Genomic DNA, 16,980 nt, shown 5'->3' with positions numbered 1-16,980 from the left:
TTAACTAATATATAATATAATATAATATAATATAATATAATATAATATAATATAATATAATATAATATAATATAAGTGGGTACTTGCGGTTGTATATATACTAGCAATGCTATTTGCAGGTGTTTGTTAGTATATTTATAATAGTAATACTATACTCTGGAGTTTTTCCTGTTTCCGGGGGGTTTTCAGGAATCTTAATAATGTTAAGAACTTTAGGAGTATAGGGGGGTAGGGGGGTTTTACGCTCAAAAAAAAAGAAGAGGGGTATCTCAGGATTTATAATATATTAGGATTTTAAGGAGAAAAAAAATATATTATGCTCTTGATATTGTAATATGCAATTCTTAAGTAATGTTAAAACGCATACATACCTATTCCTTGAGTTCAGAGCACACTCCTAAAAGAATAACACTGATTTATGCACTCTGAAATGCCAAATGAAAGGAGGAAAAAAATAAAAAACCCATAGCACCATAGAGATAATGCTTGCATGTTGGGTTTATGATAAATATGTATTACCACCATCAACTTATGCAAGCGTCGATGAACGTGGGTGGAATTATTAAATATGGACCTGAAATAGGAACCAAATGCCAGGAATAATTCACTAAGTGAAACCCTTACTATTAATGGACCTGACCATCATTAAACGATAACATAGAGATATCAACTGATGGTCGGTTCTTACTGAATTATATTGGTTATCTTGACTTAATTTTGAATCCTGGTATAACTTAACTAATGATTTAATTGTGTTCGGTCTTAAATTTCGCTATTGGTAAAACATATTATTTTAAATTAAGCTTTTATATGGTTTATGTATATATTAGTTATTATATGATATATGAGGGTTATATATAATAATTATGCATATTTAAAATTTATGTCCTAAATAATTATATATATGTTGTATATATATATATGGTGTTAATACATATAGATTATATATTCTTCATTATTATATGATATATGAGGGTTATATATAATAATTATGCATATTTAAAATTTATGTCCTAAATAATTATATATATGTTGTATATATATATATGGTGTTAATACATATAGATTATATATTCTTCATTATTATATGATATATGAGGGTTATATATAATAATTATGCATATTTAAAATTTATGTCCTTGCTACTTATATATATGTTGTATATATATATATGGTGTTAATACATATCTGTTTTTAACAAAGAATAGTTTAGTTTAGAATTCTGGCTTTGGGAGTCAGGGGTGGGAGTTAAAATCTTCTTTCTTTGATTGGCGCTAGGGGGGGTTTTAACCTCCGACGTCCGGTTTACAAGACCGGCGCTCTGGGCGCTGAGCTACTAGGGCAGGTAATGTGCTTGAAAACAATTTCATCTTCTAGAAGTCCTGCTATAGGTATAAGTACTAGAAATAGAGAAAAATAAAGGAAAGATGCTATTTGTCCAATAATGATGTAGGGGTTTTCTACTGGCATTCCTCCAATTCAAGTGAGAATTATTACATCTGCAATTAGAATTCAAAATAAAAATTGTGAAAGGGGACGGAAAGTTAGGCTTCGTTGTTTAGATGTGTGTAAAATTGGTACTAATATAAGGACTAAGATTGAGGCTAACAGGGCTAGAACTCCTCCTAGTTTATTAGGGATTGAGCGAAGAATGGCATAAGCGAATAAGAAATATCATTCAGGTTTAATGTGTGGTGGGGTAACTAAGGGGTTGGCAGGGGTAAAATTGTCTGGGTCACCTAGTAAATTTGGTGAAAATAGTGACAAGGAGAGTAGTGTAATTAATAGAATTGTAAATCCTAACAAATCTTTATATGAGAAGTAGGGGTGAAAGGTGACTTTATCTACGTTAGAGTTTAAACCTATTGGGTTATTTGAACCTGTTTCATGTAAAAAAAGTAAGTGGATTATTGTTAGAGCTGCGATAATAAAGGGGAATAAAAAATGAAAGGCGAAGAATCGTGTTAGGGTGGCGTTGTCAACTGAAAATCCCCCTCAAATTCATTGGACGAGGGTGTCCCCTACGTAGGGGATGGCAGATAGTAAGTTGGTAATAACAGTAGCACCTCAAAAAGATATTTGTCCTCAAGGCAAAACATATCCTACGAAGGCTGTTATCATGGTGAGTAGGAGTAGTAAAACACCTACGTTTCATACTTCTTTATTTGTGTATGAACCATAATATAATCCTCGACCAATATGTAAATAGATACAGATAAAAAAGAAAGATGCCCCATTGGCATGCATGTTTCGAATGAATCAGCCATAGTTTACATCACGGCAGATGTGGGTAATTGATGAAAAGGCTATAGTGATATCAGAGGTATAGTGTATAGCAAGGAAAAGGCCTGTTAAGATCTGAATAATAAGACATAGTCCTAGTAATGACCCAAAATTTCATCAGGCGGAAATGCTGGCTGGGGCGGGGAGGTCAATTAGTGCGTTGTTGGCGATTTTCAGTAGTGGGTGATTTTTACGTTGGTGGGTCATTATGGGTGTGGTTTATGCAGTAGGTGAAGTGAGTATAGGTTTACTGTGAATTAAAAAACAAGTTCTTATAGTTGAAAATAACAATAATGGGTCTTCAAGTTGTTTGGTCCTGGTTAAAGTCCGGGTAAGAATTATGACATACATTATGTTATTATTATTAATGGGTATAATTATAGGGCTAGTTTTTGTTGCATCAAATCCATCTCCTTATTTTGGGGCACTTGGTTTGGTTGCAGTAGCTAGTGTGGGATGTGGTATTTTGGTAAACTACGGGGGTTCTTTTTTATCTTTAGTTTTATTTCTGATTTATTTGGGGGGTATGCTAGTTGTTTTTGCATACTCTGCTGCTTTAGCAGCAGACCCCTTCCCCGAAGGCTTAGGAAATTGGTTTGTTAAACTATTGGTGGTGGTTTATATAATAGGAATCACGTCATTTTCTTTTTTGTTTAGTGGGAAGTGGCATGAGTTTTCATGGGTCCCTGTAGATGAAATTAGTGAATTTTCTGTGTTTCGAGGAGACGTAGGGGGTGTAGCTTTGATATATTCATTTGGAGGGATTTTTTTAATCATTGGTGCTTGAGTATTATTGTTGGCTTTATTTGTAGTTTTGGAGTTGACACGGGGTTTTAATAGTGGTGCTTTTCGGGCTATTTAAAAAATAGTGAAGTAAACTAAAATGCCAGCAATAGTTAATGTGAGTAAAAATAAAGTAATGTACGGTTTGATTATACCTCGTTGAACATTGCTGGTTGTAGTGGCGAGCGGTTTGTTAATGTTCGAAGCTGCTTTGGGTCCCGTTTTTTTCAACCAAGTTTGGTCGATTATTTTACTGGCAATTTTTTGGGCTATGGTTAAGATAATTTTGGGGATAAATCGGTGAATAATTGTTGGAAAAAACCCTAATATGTTTGAAAAGTGGTGGGGGCCTGATGGGGGTTTTGGTTTTAATTGTTTGTTGGCTATAAAAGCAAGGCCTAAGGCAATTACAAATCCAATTAGGGATACAATTAAAGCGGCTAGTTTTAAAATTGGTGGTATTGTAATGACCGGTATTTTTGGAGGTACTATATAATGAACTAGTAGGCATCCCGTGATAATACTAGCTACGGCTAATCGTACTAACGGTTTAATTGCGTATGGGTCGTGTTCATTTATAGTGGATACAGGCTTAGTTCGTGGGCGTCCTATTAGTACAAAAAAGATTAGCCGAAGGCTATATACAGCTGTGAAAGAAGTGGCCATAAGAGTCAAAGTAATGGCTCAGATGTTTACGTATGATGCGGATATTGCTTCGAGGATGGTATCTTTAGAAAAAAAGCCGGTTATGAAAGGAACACCCATTAAAGAAAGAATGCTTAGGGTAAAACAAGAAGAGGTAATGGGCATAAGATATAATATTCCCCCTATTTTTCGGATATCTTGTTCTCCGTTTAGGCTGTGGATAAATGAGCCTGAGCAAAGGAATAGTAATGCTTTAAAGAAAGCGTGTGTACAAATATGTAAGAATGCTAGGTCTGGTTGGTTTAAACCAATAGCTACCATTATTAAACCTAGTTGGCTTGATGTAGAGAATGCTACAATTTTTTTAATGTCGTTTTGTGTTAAAGCGCAGAGGGCGCTAAAGAAAGTAGTTAAGGCACCTAGACATAAGCAAATGGTTAAAATAGTGGGGTTAAATTCTATGAGAGGGTTTATGCGTACTAATAGGAAAATCCCAGCAACAACTATAGTGCTTGAGTGCAGTAAAGCAGAGACGGGGGTAGGGCCTTCTATTGCTGAAGGTAACCAGGGGTGTAAGCTAAACTGAGCTGATTTACCAGTAGCAGCAATAATTAAAGCAATTAATGGGAGGTTAATTTTTTCATTTTGGGGGAGTTGAAAAATATGTTGAATATCTCATGAGTTATGAATAATAGCAAATCATGCTATGGCATAAATTAGTCCGATGTCTCCCACTCGATTATAAATTATTGCTTGTAAAGCGGCGATGTTTGCATCTGCTCGGCCATGTCATCACCCAATGAGGAGGAATGATATAATGCCTATAATTTCTCAGCCAATAAAGAGTTGAAGTAGGTTGTTGGCTGTTACAAAGATGATTATGGCAGTTATGAAGATTAAAAGGTATTTGAAAAATCGGTTAATTTGGGGGTCTGCATGTATGTATGTATATGCGAATTCTAAAATTTGTCAAGTTACATAGAGGGCGACGGGTATGAACATTACTGAATATAAATCGAATTGCAGAGAAATATCTATATCAAATACGTCAGTGTTTGTTCATGGTAAAATAGTTACGGTCATGTTAATTGGCAGGATTAATGATAAAAGAAGCAGTATTATACTAATATAAAAGGATAGTCCAAGTGCGATTACGGAATGATAATAGATTTCGAATTTTGGGCTTTTGGAACGGATAAAGCTCAAAATAACGGGATATAGAAGTAGGAGAAGAATCAGCACCACACATGTTGAGGCTGAGCAGGCGTAAAATAGTTTTATTACTTTGTCCACGAGCTTCCACTTGGAGTTGCACCAAGAGGTTTTGGTTCCTAAGACCAAAGGATTACTATAATCCTTTAGAAGCTTCGAGTGAGCTCTGGGTTTTAACCAAAGACATAGAGGATTAGCAGTCCCTATTGCTTCTTTGCCTCTCCCGGTAAATAAGAGGGTTTTAACTTCTATTTTTAGAATCACAATCTAATGTTTTTAATTAAACTATGTTTACAGGCTGTTCAACCCCAGATGAGTTCGGGTTTTATAATAAGGAGTAGTAACGGTAAGATGTGAAGTGTTATGAGTAAGTGTTCTCGTGAGTAGCTGGGAGGGAGTGCCATTATGTGGGCTGGGGTGAAGCCGCGTTGTGTTATTAGAAATATGTACAAAGAGTAAATTGCGGTAATGAGAGTACCTGCCCCTGTTAGTGCAATTGTTCAATGAGTTCAGTTAAAAAGAGAAGTAATGATTATTAATTCACCCATTAAATTAGGGAAAGGGGGGAGTGCTAAGTTTGCCAAGCAGGTGATGAACCATCAGGTTGTTATTAAAGGAAGAATTGTTTGTAATCCTCGAGCCAGAAGTAATGTTCGACTATGAGTTCGCTCATAGTTGGAGTTGGCTAGGCAAAATAAGGCGGAAGAAGTAAGGCCGTGGGCAATTATTAAAATTAATGCTCCTGTGAATCCTCAGGGTGTTTGAATAAGAATACCAGCTGTTACAAGACCTATATGGCTGACGGATGAATATGCAATTAAAGACTTTAGGTCTGTTTGACGTAAGCAGATTGAACTTGTTATGATAATTCCCCATAAGGCTAAGATAATAAAGGGGTAAATTATAGTTTTTGTTAGTGGGTCCAATATAACAATTATTCGTATTATGCCGTAACCCCCTAGTTTTAATAAAATAGCTGCTAGGACTATTGAACCTGCGATAGGGGCTTCAACATGGGCTTTGGGGAGTCACAGGTGGATACCATATAACGGTATTTTTACTAGAAAGGCTAGTAGGCAACCTGCCCACCATAGTTTATTACCATAAGTTAGTAGTAGTATTGAGTGGGAATATTGAATAGTGAGGATGGATAGTGTGCCCGTGTAGTTTTGTAATAAAAGTAAGCTAATTAATAAGGGTAAGGAGCCTGCAAGGGTGTAAAAAAGAAAATAAGTGCCAGCGTTTAGTCGTTCTGTTTGGTTACCTCAGCGGGTAATAATGATTAGTGTAGGGATTAAAGTGGCTTCAAATATTACATAAAACATAATAATTTCACTAGCATTAAATGCTAAAATAAGAAATGTTTGTAGGGTAATTAAAAGTACAATAAATGTACGTTGGCGATTAATTGGTTCATAAACTATATGATTTTGGCTAGCTAGAATTATTAATGGTAAAAGTCAGCAAGTGAGAATTAATAAGGGGATGGATAAAGGGTCTGCAGCTATGTAAAGATTAAGAAGGGTTCAGCCGGTTTCTGAGATGTGTTTTAATCATAAAAGGCTAATTACAAAAATAATAAAGCTGTGGGTTAAAATATAGGATCAAAGTCATTTTGCCGGGGCTAGTCCGGTTGTGGGGATTAGTATTAGTGTTGGAACAAGAATTTTTAGCATTGAAAAAGATTAAGATTTTGTAGTCGGTCTGTGCCATGGGTGCGAGCTGTAGCAACGAGTAAGGCTAACCCTGCGCTAGCTTCACAGGCTGAAAATGCTAAAAGAAGTACAGGACTAGTTAAAAAGCCGGTAGTGTCTAGTTGTAGGGCTCATAATGAGATTGCAATAAATAGTGAAAGTATTATACCCTCTAAACAAAGGAAAGCAGAGAGAAGGTGGGTTCGATAAAATGCCAGGCCCGATAGGCTTAGTATAAAAGCTGATGAGAAGGCAAAGTGAACAGGGGTCATATAAGTGATTATGGATTTTAACCACAAATTTTTGAGCCGAAATCAAATGTTTTATTATACTAATCACTTATTCGGCTCATTCTAAGCCCCCCTTAATTCATTCATAAACTAAGCCCAGGGTTAATAGGATTAAGATAGTGGAGGCCCATAAAAAGGTTGAAAGAGGTGATGTAAGTTGATCTCCTCAAGGTAGGGGGAGTAAGAGAGCAATTTCTAGGTCGAAAAGGAGAAATAAGATAGCGATTAGGAAAAATCGGAGGGAGAAAGGAAGGCAGGCTGATCCTAAGGGATCAAAGCCACACTCGTATGGAGAGAGTTTTTCATGATCTGGGTTTATTTGGGGTAATCAGAATGAGATTGTGGCTAAGATGGGGGAGATTAGGGTGTGATAAATAATAATTGTTGTGAAAAGATTCATTATCTTTCCTTGGGTTTTAACCAAGACTTAGTGATTGGAAGTCACTTATACTTGCGATTATATTAGAAAGATTTAAGATCCTCATCAATAGATGGAGATATACAGGAATAATCAAACAACATCAACAAAATGTCAGTATCAAGCTGCTGCTTCAAAGCCAAAATGGTGTTGTGTTGTAAAGTGGAATTTGAACCTGTTCGGAGTAAGCATACTGCTAGGAAAGTAGAGCCAATGATTACATGTAATCCATGGAATCCTGTGGCAACGAAAAAAGTTGAACCATAGACCCCGTCTGCAATTGTAAAAGGAGCTTCATAATACTCCATAGCTTGAAGGGTTGTAAAGTAAAGTCCGAGAATAATAGTTAATGATAATGATTGAATTGCTTGTTTTCGTTCTCCAGCCATAATACTATGGTGTGTTCATGTAACTGTAACCCCAGAAGCAAGAAGGACTGCTGTATTAAGAAGAGGGACCTCGAACGGGTTTAATGGTGTAATACCTGTGGGTGGTCAGACACCTCCCAGCTCAGGAGTGGGGGAGAGACTCGAGTGGTAAAAGGCTCAAAAAAATCCAATAAAAAATAATACTTCTGATGAAATAAATAATACTATACCGTATCGTAGTCCTTTTTGTACAGGGGGGGTGTGTTGGCCTTGATATGTACTTTCTCGGATAATATCTCGCCATCATTGAATCATAGTTAATAAAAGAAGAATAAGTCCAAGGGATACTAGTGTTATTGAGCTATAGTGGAATCAGATCGCAATGCCTCATGTTAATAGGAAAGCAGCGGCTGCACCTGTTAGTGGCCAGGGGCTGGGGTCTACTATGTGGTATGTGTGAGCTTGGTGTGTCATTTAAATGTTTTCCTGTAAGTACAAGCTCAGTAATAATACAAAGACATAGGCCTGGATTATAGCAACGGCAATTTCAAGTAGGGTTAAAAAAAATAATAAAATTATTGTAAAAAATGCCACTGTAGGTATTAAGGGTAAAAGTACTAAAGCAGCAGTAGCAATAAGTTGGATTAAAAGATGACCGGCTGTTAAATTGGCTGTTAGTCGTACACCTAAGGCCAAAGGTCGAATAATGAGACTAATTGTTTCAATAATAATTAAAATAGGAATTAAAAAGGTAGGGGTACCTTCAGGTAATAAATGGCTTAGTGCATGGGTTGGTTGGTTATGTAATCCTATAATTACTGTGGCGAGTCACAAAGGAGTGGCTAGACCTAAATTTATTGAGAGTTGTGTTGTAGGGGTAAATGTGTATGGTATTAAACCTAATATATTTAAAGAGACAAGGAAAATTATTAAGGAAATAAGAATTAAAGCCCATTTATGGCCCCCTTTATTAACGGGTAAAAGGAGTTGTTGTGTAAAGGTACTAATAAATATTCCTTGAGTAGATGTTAAGCGATTACTCAACCACCGGGTTGAGGGTGTTGGGAAAAGTAATCATGGGAGTGTTAGGGCGAGGGCAATTAAAGGTACACCTAAAAAGATTGGACTTGCAAATTGATCAAAATAATTTAGTATCATGGTCAGTTTCAAGTCCATGGTATGAAAGTTTTTTTATTTTTTAGGGTTGGTTCATTAGGAAAGATATAGGTTATGACTTTGGGCAGAATAAAAATCAAGAATACAAATCATGTAAAAATTAAAATTATTAGTCATGGGGTAGTGTTTAATTGGGGCACACCACTAAGGGTGGGTGGTAGTCACCAATTTTTAGCTTAAAAGGCTAATGCTTATGACCGTTAAAGCTTCTTAGTGAAGCGTTATTAAGTATTGAGTGGGTTCAGTATTCAAAGTGGTCTAAAGGGATTGATTCTACCACAATAGGTATAAAGCTGTGGTTTGCCCCACAGATCTCAGAGCATTGTCCGTAAAAGACTCCAGGGCGAGAAGTTATTAGGGCCGTTTGGTTTAGTCGTCCTGGGACTGCATCAAGTTTAATACCTAGAGAAGGTGTGGCTCAAGAGTGTAAGACGTCATCGGCAGTTACTATTACACGAATGGGGGAATTGACTGGTACTACTATTCGATTGTCGGTGTCTAGAAGGCGAAATTGTCCTGGGGTAAGGTCTTGGGTGGGGATTATATAAGAATCGAAGTTTAATTGTTCAAAGTCTGTGTATTCATAACTTCAGTATCATTGATGGCCTACGGCTTTAACTGTTAAATTTGGGAAATTAAGTTCATCTATTAAGTATAAAATTCGTAAGGAAGGAAGGGCAACTATTGTAAGGATTAGGGCGGGAAGAGCGGTTCATACTATTTCTATTTCTTGTGAGTCTAATATGCTCTTGTAGGTTAGTTTTGTAATTACTATTATGGTAATAGTATAAAATACGAAGGAACTAATTAAAGTCACAATAATTATAGCGTGATCGTGGAAATGAAGTAACTCTTCTATGATTGGGGAGGTAGCGTCTTGAAATCCTAATATTGATGGATAGGCCATTTGTTTAAGATACGCAGGGGTCTAACCTGCAATTTTGCTTTGACAAAGCAATGTAATTTTTTACTAGTAACTTATAAAGAAAGTGGCAGAGTGGCTATGTGGTTGGCTTGAAACTAACTTATGGGGGTTCAATTCCTTCCTTTCTCGAGCTCGGTTTTGTACTTGTACAAAAGCAGGTTCTTCGAATGTATGGTAGGGTGGGGGGCAGCCGTGGAGTCATTCTACATTGGTTGATGCTATAGTTACGGCTAATACTTCTCGCTTGGAAACAAAGGCTTCTCAGATTATATATAAAAGTATTAATACTGCTGTAAATGATACAAGGGAGCCAATAGAGGATATTGTATTTCAAAGGGTGTAGGCGTCCGGGTAATCAGAGTATCGACGGGGCATACCAGCGAGTCCTAGGAAGTGTTGGGGAAAGAAGGTTAAGTTTACACCGAGGAATATTACAGTAAAGTGAGCTTTTGCCCATGTTTCATGTAACGTATAGCCAGTAAATAATGGGAATCAGTGGAGGAAGCCGGCCATAATAGCGAATACAGCACCTATAGATAACACATAGTGGAAATGGGCTACCACATAGTAAGTATCATGAAGTACAATATCTAGAGAGGAGTTGGCTAAAATAATACCTGTTAAGCCCCCAACCGTAAATAAAAAGATGAATCCCAAAGCTCATAAAAAGGGGGCTTCTCATTTTAAGGCGCCTCCGTGGATAGTGGCGAGTCAGCTAAAGACTTTTATTCCGGTAGGAATGGCAATAACTATTGTTGCAGAAGTAAAGTATGCTCGGGTATCTACATCTAGTCCTACTGTAAATATGTGATGGGCTCAAACAATAAAACCCAAAAAACCAATTGATATCATTGCCCATACTATTCCCATATAACCGAAAGGTTCTTTTTTACCAGAATAATATGTTACAACGTGTGAGACTATACCAGATCCTGGGAGAATTAAAATATATACTTCTGGGTGACCAAAGAATCAAAATAAGTGTTGATATAGAATTGGATCTCCTCCGCCTGCTGGATCAAAGAAAGTTGTGTTTAGGTTTCGATCTGTTAGGAGTATTGTAATTCCTGCGGCTAAGACAGGGAGAGATAAAAGGAGGAGGAAAGCAGTAATTAAAACGGATCATACACACAAAGGTATTTGATATTGGGTTATCTGCAGGGGTTTTATATTAAAAATTGTATTGATATAGTTAATAGCACCTAAAATAGATGATACACCTGCTAAGTGTAGTGAAAAAATTGTTAAATCCACCGATGCACCTGTGTGTGCCAAGTTACCAGATAGGGGGGGATACACAGTTCACCCGGTACCTGCCCCAGCCTCTACACCGGCAGATGTAAGTAAAAGCAAGAAGGAAGGAGGGAGAAGTCAAAAACTTATATTATTTATACGGGGAAAGGCTATGTCCGGGGCTCCAATCATCAGGGGAATAAGTCAATTCCCAAAACCTCCAATTATTATAGGCATTACCATAAAAAAAATTATTACAAAAGCGTGTGCCGTAACAATTACATTATAAATCTGATCATTCCCTAGAAGAGATCCTGGCTGGCTTAGTTCTGCCCGAATAAGCAAACTTAGAGCAGTGCCAACTATTCCGGCTCATGCACCAAAAATTAAATAAAGGGTGCCGATATCTTTATGATTAGTCGAAAAAAATCAACGAGTGATTGCCACAGGTAGGATGGCCGAGACCTAGGCGGTGGATTGTAGCCCCACGAACAGAGGTTCGAGTCCTCTTCTTACCAGGCCCCGAGGTGTATAACATGCAAGATTGCAAATCTTGAGACGCCGAATAAACTTGGCCGGGGCTTTCCCCGCCTTTTTTAAAAGTAGGCGGGGAAAGTAGGTGAATGTCCGCTGGTTTGGACTCTTAGCTGTTAATAAGTTTTTGTAGGATCGAGGCCTGCTCATCTAGTAAGGCTTTAGCTTAATTAAAGTGTCTGTTTTGCATACAGAAGATGTGGGTTAGTGTCCTGCAAGTCTTATCAGGGGCTGAGGGGTTTTCACCCCCGTTTAGGGCTTTGAAGGCCCTTGGTTTAAATTTAGCCTAAGTCCCTTATAGCTTTAAGAGAGTTGATATGGCAGGTATAATTGGTAGAAGAGTGATAGAGGCTATGGTTGTAGTGGCCAGTGGTATGGAAAAAGATTTAAATTGTAGACGTCATGGGATTGTGCCTGGTAGATTATTGGGGGCTATGGTTAGGGTTATTGCATATGACAATCGTAGGTAGAAATATAGGCTTAGTAATGCGGTTATAGCAACGAATGTGGCTGTGGTGGTTAGTTCTTGTTTGGTGAGTTCTTGAAGGATTAGTCATTTTGGTATGAAACCAGTTAAGGGGGGGAGGCCCCCTAAAGATAATAATACCAGTGGGGTTAGAGATGTAAGAGTGGGGGCTTTGGCTCAAGAGGTGGCTAGTATATTAATGTTTGTTGCTTTGTTGATTTCGAAAATTATAAAAGTTGAGCAGGTTATAATAATATATGTAATAAAAGTAATTAATGTTAAAGAAGGGGAAAATGGGAGAATTAATATTATTCACCCTAGGTGTGCGATTGATGAGTATGCTAGGATTTTCCGTAGTTGTGTTTGATTTATGCCACCTCATCCTCCCACTAATGTTGATAGAAGGCCTAGAGTAATTAAAAGGGTGGGGTTGTTTGCTTGAATTTGTAATAATAAAGCAAATGGTGCTAGTTTTTGTCAGGTTGATATAATCAGTCCTGTATTGAGATCTAGACCTTGTAATACCTCTGGGAGTCATGAGTGTATTGGAGCGAGGCCAATTTTTAATGTTAATGGTATTGTAATTATTGTAAGGGGGATAAGGCTGGTTATTTGTTGAATGGCTCATTCACCTGTGATTCAGGCGTTAGTTGTGCTGGCAAATAAAAGCATGGCAGCTGCAGTTGCTTGTGTGAGAAAGTATTTGGTGGTTGCTTGTACTGCTCGGGGGTGGTTGTGTTGACTTATTAGTGGGAGTATTGCGAGAGTGTTGATTTCTAGTCCTATTCAAGCGAGAAGTCAATGAGAGCTTATGAGTGTGATGGTTGTACCTAGGCCAATTCCGAAAATTATAATGGTTAATGTATAAGGACTCATTAGCAGAGGAAGGGGTTTAACCTACATTTTCGGGGTATGGGCCCGAAAGCTTAATTAGCTGACTTTGCTAGAAGGTGGTGTAGTGGAAGCACTGAGAGTTTTGATCTCTTTAGGTGGGGTTCGAATCCCTTCTTTCTAATAAATGTTTAGGAGCCGAAGGGATTTAAACCCATATGTTTCACTACATCAAAGTGATCCTTTATTTCAGGCACGGTTCCTTAGGTATGTTAAAATTGTGGTGGAAGTCCTGCAAAAGCAATTGGGAGGGCTAAGTGTCAAATCACTAGGGCTAGGGTTAAGGGGAGAAAATTTTTTCATACTAGGTGTATAAGTTGATCGTATCGTAAGCGTGGATAGGAAGCACGGATTCATAAGAATAGTATTGAGAGAAAGGCTGATTTTGTTATAATATTTGTTGTGGTAAACTCTGGTGTGTTGGGTGTGTATGAGGCTCCTAGGAATAAAATGGTAGAAAGTGTATTTATTAATAGAATATTGGCGTATTCTGCTAGGAAAAATAAAGCAAAAGGTCCACCTGCATATTCTACGTTAAATCCGGAAACTAGTTCGGATTCTCCCTCAGTTAGGTCGAATGGAGTTCGATTTGTTTCTGCTAGTGTAGAGACATATCATATTGCAGGTAAAGGTCCGGCGGGGAAGATTAGTCAGATACTTTTTTGTGGGATATTAAAAGTTTGTAGTGTAAAACCCCCGGAAATAATAATGATGTTTAATAAGATAAGACCTAAGCTTTCTTCATAAGAGATTGTTTGGGGGACGGCACGTAGGGCCCCAATTAGGGCATATTTTGAGTTGGATGCTCATCCTGACCCTAAAATTGAATATACTGCTAAGCTTGAAAAAGGGGGAATAAATAGAATGGTGAGATTAATTTCAATCCCCGGAAATGGTATGGGTAGGGGAGCTCATAATGTTAGTGATAATATAAAGGGTAGTATTGGGGGAAATAGAAAAAGAGGGGGGGGGGAGGTAGAAGGGTATACTGGTTTTTTAAAAAAAAGTTTGATTCCGTCAGCAATTGGGTGTAATAATCCATAGGGTCCTACGATGTTGGGGCCTTTTTGAAATTGTATATACCCCCGCATTTTTTGTTCAATTAGGGTAAAAAAGGCAACGGGTAAAAAAACGGGGGCTATATATTTTAACGGGTTAATAATGTGGGTTAAAAGTATATGGATAATAAGTTAAGAAGAGGATTTGAACCCCTGTGTAAAGGGGTTAGATTTTTTGCAATAAGCCCCGCTTTGCCCTTTTAACAATGCTTAATTTTTCGGGGGGGGGGGTGTATATGTCCTTTTATCTAATTTAGTTGGTTTCATTAGGTGGGGGTGAGGCGTGCTTTTAGTATAGGCCCCCTTTTCTCGGTCCTTTCGTACTAGAAAAAATCATAGCATAGATAGAAACTGACCTGGATTACTCCGGTCTGAACTCAGATCACGTAGGACTTTAATCCGTTGAACAAACGAACCCTTAATAGCTGCTGCACCATTAGGGTGTCCTGATCCAACATCGAGGTCGTAAACCCTCTTGTCGATATGAACTCTTAAAGAGGATTGCGCTGTTATCCCTAGGGTAACTCGGTCCGTTGATCGGCATTGCCGGATCTATAGGTCAGAAATTCTGTTAAATTAGAGCTGTGGCTCTTTATTGTGAGAAATGTTTTCTTAGTCCACATGGGGGTTGTTTGTTTCCCCGCGGTCGCCCCAACCAAAAACATAATGATAGGATTCTTTCGGTTCACTTCTTTAATTAAGATATGTTTAACAAGATCTATTTTTGTTTAAAGCTCCATAGGGTCTTCTCGTCTTATGGTTGTATTCCCGCTTCTGCACGGGAAGATCAATTTCATTGATTGGAAAAAGGAGACAGTTAAGCCCTCGTCATGCCATTCATACAGGTCTTCATTTAAAGGACAAGTGATTGCGCTACCTTTGCACGGTCAAAATACCGCGGCCGTTAAATATATATCACAGGGCAGGCAGGACCTCTTATTCTTGATTAGCAAGAGGCGATGTTTTTGGTAAACAGGCGAGGCTTGTATTTGCCGAGTTCCTTCTTTTTCTTTTAGTCTTTCCTGGTGAGAACACCAGTGTGGGGTTAACGGTTAGTTTTTGGGTGGTTTTTCTTGTTATTAAAGGTTGTGGTTCATTACCCTCTTTTTATTTGGGGGCCGAAGTAAGTTTCAGATGGGGGGTCCGTTTCGAGTTACACTTGGGCATGGAGAAAATCTAGTTTTTTCTTATTACTCATATTAGCATAATCTCATCCATGTTGACATGGAGTGGCTTGATAAAATTAGTGGGTTTAGGAAGGGTTATCGGGATTAATGGATAAAACTATGAGGGAGCTTTAACGCTTTCTTATAGATGGCTGCTTTCAGGCCCACTAAAACATTTTCCCTTAAGTAAAATATGATCTTTACCCATCTGATGAAGTTGTATCTTGTTTAAAGGGGCTGTACCCTCTTTAATTAACTTTTTTGGTTTCTTAATTCAGGTGTAATTAAAGCAGTTTGGAGATGAGAAACCAGAAAGCTGAACTCCTATTCATTTCTCAAGCAACCAGCTATAACTAAGTTCGGTAGGTCTATCACCTCTACTCTAAGCTCATCCCACTCTTTTGCCACAGAGAAGGGTTAGCCCTAATGTTTTAGGCTGTCTTGGAGTAGCTCACTTAGTTTCGGGGGGCCAAACTAAAATGCTTTTTGCTTGGTTTTTACTTACTAAATCATGATGCAAAAGGTACGAAGATAAATTTCTGCTTTTTTTAACTTTACTGTTTGTTTCATTTCTTTTTCAGCGTTCCCTTTGCGGTACTTTTTCTATAGCTTTAAAGAGCGTTTCTTTTTTGTCACCCATACTTGGAGGGAAAAATGGTTTAGTTTTTGGTGTTTGGTGTATTAGGGGTTATTAATAGGGGTTGTTTGTTTTTGGGGGGGGTAAGCTAGCTGTTGGGTTTCAAAATGATCCGATTTGCACGGATAACTTCTCAGTGTAAGAGAGATGCTTTATCTAGTTTGGCTACACTTTGAGTTTGTCCAAGTACACCTTCCGGTACACTTACCATGTTACGACTTGCCTCCTCTTTGCTGGTAAAATTTATTAAAATATTTAAAGATTTAATTAGGCTAGGGGAGAGTGACGGGCGGTATGTGCATGCTTTAGGGCCGGGTTCAGCAGGACACTCTATTTCCTACTTACTACTAAATCCACCTTAAAATATATGTTTCAATATATTATCCGTATGCTCTATTGTTAGAGAATGTAGCCCATTTCTTCCCCTCCCATATGCTACACCTCGACCTGACGTTTTAGGCTATGCCAATTTTGCTCACTATTAATCCTTCACAGGGTGGGCTGACGACGGCGGTATATAGGCTGAATAAGCAAGAGAGGGTGAGGTTGAACGGGGATTATCGGTTCTAGAACAGGCTCCTCTAGGGGGGTCTTAAGCACCGCCAGGTCCTTTGGGTTTTAAGCTAATGCTCGTAGTTCCCGGGCGGATAATGGATGTAAAAGATATCAATGTTTAGGACTAAGCATAGTGGGGTATCTAATCCCAGTTTGTGTCTTAGCTTTCGTGGCTTCAAATTCATAAGACCACTTTCGTAGTTGAACTTCTTATTCTCAGGTGCTTATAACAGCTGTGAAAACATTCGGTCTTAGTTTAATTATTAAATCTAACCACACTTTACGCCGTAAATTATTAACTTGGGCCTCTCGTATAACCGCGGTGGCTGGCACGAGTATTGACCGGCCCTCTTAACCTTAACTAAGTCAAGTTTTCACTTATGGCTTAATATTTATCACTGCTGAGTTCCCTTGGGGGTGTGGCAAAGCAAGGTGTTATGGGCTATAGGTAGTATGTGCCTGATACCGGCTCGTTGTTTCCGGGGGTGGGAAACTGTGGGCATTCTCACGGGGATGCGGATACTTGCATGTGTAAATTAGGTTAAAGTTAACGATAAAGTCAGGACCAAGCTTTTATGCTTACGAAGTTTATTTAAAAACTTATCTTAACGTCTTCAAGGTTATGCTTTATTTAAGCTACGTTGGC

At 38.1% G+C, this 16,980-nt stretch overlaps 13 protein-coding genes across 13 annotated transcripts, besides 31 other annotated features; 1 reads left to right on the top strand and 12 right to left on the bottom strand. All coding sequences in view use genetic code 2, as the record gives it.

The window, feature by feature from the left end:
• Window positions 1-1,198: a D loop (putative D-loop/control region).
• Window positions 171-188: a sequence feature (CSB-III).
• Window positions 225-242: a sequence feature (CSB-II).
• Window positions 315-337: a sequence feature (CSB-I).
• Window positions 581-602: a sequence feature (CSB-D).
• Window positions 915-939: a sequence feature (thermo-stable hairpin).
• Window positions 1,199-1,268, top strand: a tRNA (tRNA-Pro).
• Window positions 1,269-1,270: 2 nt separating this feature from the next.
• Window positions 1,271-1,343, bottom strand: a tRNA (tRNA-Thr).
• On the bottom strand, window positions 1,344-2,490 carry CYTB (cytochrome b). The gene has a single exon. A coding segment is annotated over exon 1 (1,147 nt).
• Window positions 2,491-2,551: 61 nt separating this feature from the next.
• Window positions 2,552-2,623, top strand: a tRNA (tRNA-Glu).
• Window positions 2,624-3,145, top strand: ND6 (NADH dehydrogenase subunit 6). The gene has a single exon. It carries the CDS (start codon window positions 2,624-2,626, stop codon window positions 3,143-3,145), a length of 522 nt encoding a protein of 173 aa, YP_009123858.1.
• On the bottom strand, window positions 3,142-4,992 carry ND5 (NADH dehydrogenase subunit 5). Its single transcript has one exon. The coding sequence runs from the start codon at window positions 4,990-4,992 to the stop codon at window positions 3,142-3,144; it is 1,851 nt and encodes a 616-aa protein (YP_009123857.1).
• A 13-nt stretch (window positions 4,993-5,005) lies between these two features.
• Window positions 5,006-5,077, bottom strand: a tRNA (tRNA-Leu).
• A 2-nt stretch (window positions 5,078-5,079) lies between these two features.
• Window positions 5,080-5,148, bottom strand: a tRNA (tRNA-Ser).
• Window positions 5,149-5,218, bottom strand: a tRNA (tRNA-His).
• On the bottom strand, window positions 5,219-6,599 carry ND4 (NADH dehydrogenase subunit 4). Its single transcript has one exon. A coding segment is annotated over exon 1 (1,381 nt).
• On the bottom strand, window positions 6,593-6,889 carry ND4L (NADH dehydrogenase subunit 4L). Its single transcript has one exon. It carries the CDS (start codon window positions 6,887-6,889, stop codon window positions 6,593-6,595), a length of 297 nt encoding a protein of 98 aa, YP_009123855.1.
• A 1-nt stretch (window position 6,890) lies between these two features.
• Window positions 6,891-6,958, bottom strand: a tRNA (tRNA-Arg).
• ND3 (NADH dehydrogenase subunit 3) lies at window positions 6,959-7,307 on the bottom strand. The gene has a single exon. A coding segment is annotated over exon 1 (349 nt).
• Window positions 7,308-7,379, bottom strand: a tRNA (tRNA-Gly).
• On the bottom strand, window positions 7,378-8,167 carry COX3 (cytochrome c oxidase subunit III). Its single transcript has one exon. A coding segment is annotated over exon 1 (790 nt).
• Window positions 8,168-8,851, bottom strand: ATP6 (ATP synthase F0 subunit 6). Its single transcript has one exon. It carries the CDS (start codon window positions 8,849-8,851, stop codon window positions 8,168-8,170), a length of 684 nt encoding a protein of 227 aa, YP_009123852.1.
• Window positions 8,842-9,009, bottom strand: ATP8 (ATP synthase F0 subunit 8). Its single transcript has one exon. It carries the CDS (start codon window positions 9,007-9,009, stop codon window positions 8,842-8,844), a length of 168 nt encoding a protein of 55 aa, YP_009123851.1.
• A 1-nt stretch (window position 9,010) lies between these two features.
• Window positions 9,011-9,085, bottom strand: a tRNA (tRNA-Lys).
• On the bottom strand, window positions 9,086-9,776 carry COX2 (cytochrome c oxidase subunit II). Its single transcript has one exon. A coding segment is annotated over exon 1 (691 nt).
• A 5-nt stretch (window positions 9,777-9,781) lies between these two features.
• Window positions 9,782-9,849, bottom strand: a tRNA (tRNA-Asp).
• Window positions 9,850-9,852: 3 nt separating this feature from the next.
• Window positions 9,853-9,923, top strand: a tRNA (tRNA-Ser).
• On the bottom strand, window positions 9,915-11,474 carry COX1 (cytochrome c oxidase subunit I). Its single transcript has one exon. The coding sequence runs from the start codon at window positions 11,472-11,474 to the stop codon at window positions 9,915-9,917; it is 1,560 nt and encodes a 519-aa protein (YP_009123849.1).
• A 1-nt stretch (window position 11,475) lies between these two features.
• Window positions 11,476-11,545, top strand: a tRNA (tRNA-Tyr).
• Window positions 11,546-11,611, top strand: a tRNA (tRNA-Cys).
• Window positions 11,609-11,643: an origin of replication (a putative light-strand replication origin).
• Window positions 11,644-11,715, top strand: a tRNA (tRNA-Asn).
• Window position 11,716: 1 nt separating this feature from the next.
• Window positions 11,717-11,785, top strand: a tRNA (tRNA-Ala).
• Window position 11,786: 1 nt separating this feature from the next.
• Window positions 11,787-11,857, bottom strand: a tRNA (tRNA-Trp).
• Window positions 11,858-12,903, bottom strand: ND2 (NADH dehydrogenase subunit 2). Its single transcript has one exon. A coding segment is annotated over exon 1 (1,046 nt).
• Window positions 12,904-12,972, bottom strand: a tRNA (tRNA-Met).
• Window positions 12,972-13,042, top strand: a tRNA (tRNA-Gln).
• A 9-nt stretch (window positions 13,043-13,051) lies between these two features.
• Window positions 13,052-13,121, bottom strand: a tRNA (tRNA-Ile).
• A 9-nt stretch (window positions 13,122-13,130) lies between these two features.
• Window positions 13,131-14,105, bottom strand: ND1 (NADH dehydrogenase subunit 1). The gene has a single exon. It carries the CDS (start codon window positions 14,103-14,105, stop codon window positions 13,131-13,133), a length of 975 nt encoding a protein of 324 aa, YP_009123847.1.
• A 1-nt stretch (window position 14,106) lies between these two features.
• Window positions 14,107-14,181, bottom strand: a tRNA (tRNA-Leu).
• Window positions 14,182-15,881, bottom strand: an rRNA (16S ribosomal RNA).
• Window positions 15,882-15,954, bottom strand: a tRNA (tRNA-Val).
• Window positions 15,955-16,910, bottom strand: an rRNA (12S ribosomal RNA).
• Window positions 16,911-16,980, bottom strand: a tRNA (tRNA-Phe).

The sequence above is a fragment of the Betta splendens genome (assembly GCF_900634795.4).
Source record: "Betta splendens mitochondrial DNA, complete genome".
NCBI lineage: Eukaryota > Metazoa > Chordata > Actinopteri > Anabantiformes > Osphronemidae > Betta > Betta splendens.
The sequence above is the reverse complement of the archived record's forward strand: the minus strand, read 5'-3'. Positions and strand labels throughout refer to the sequence as shown.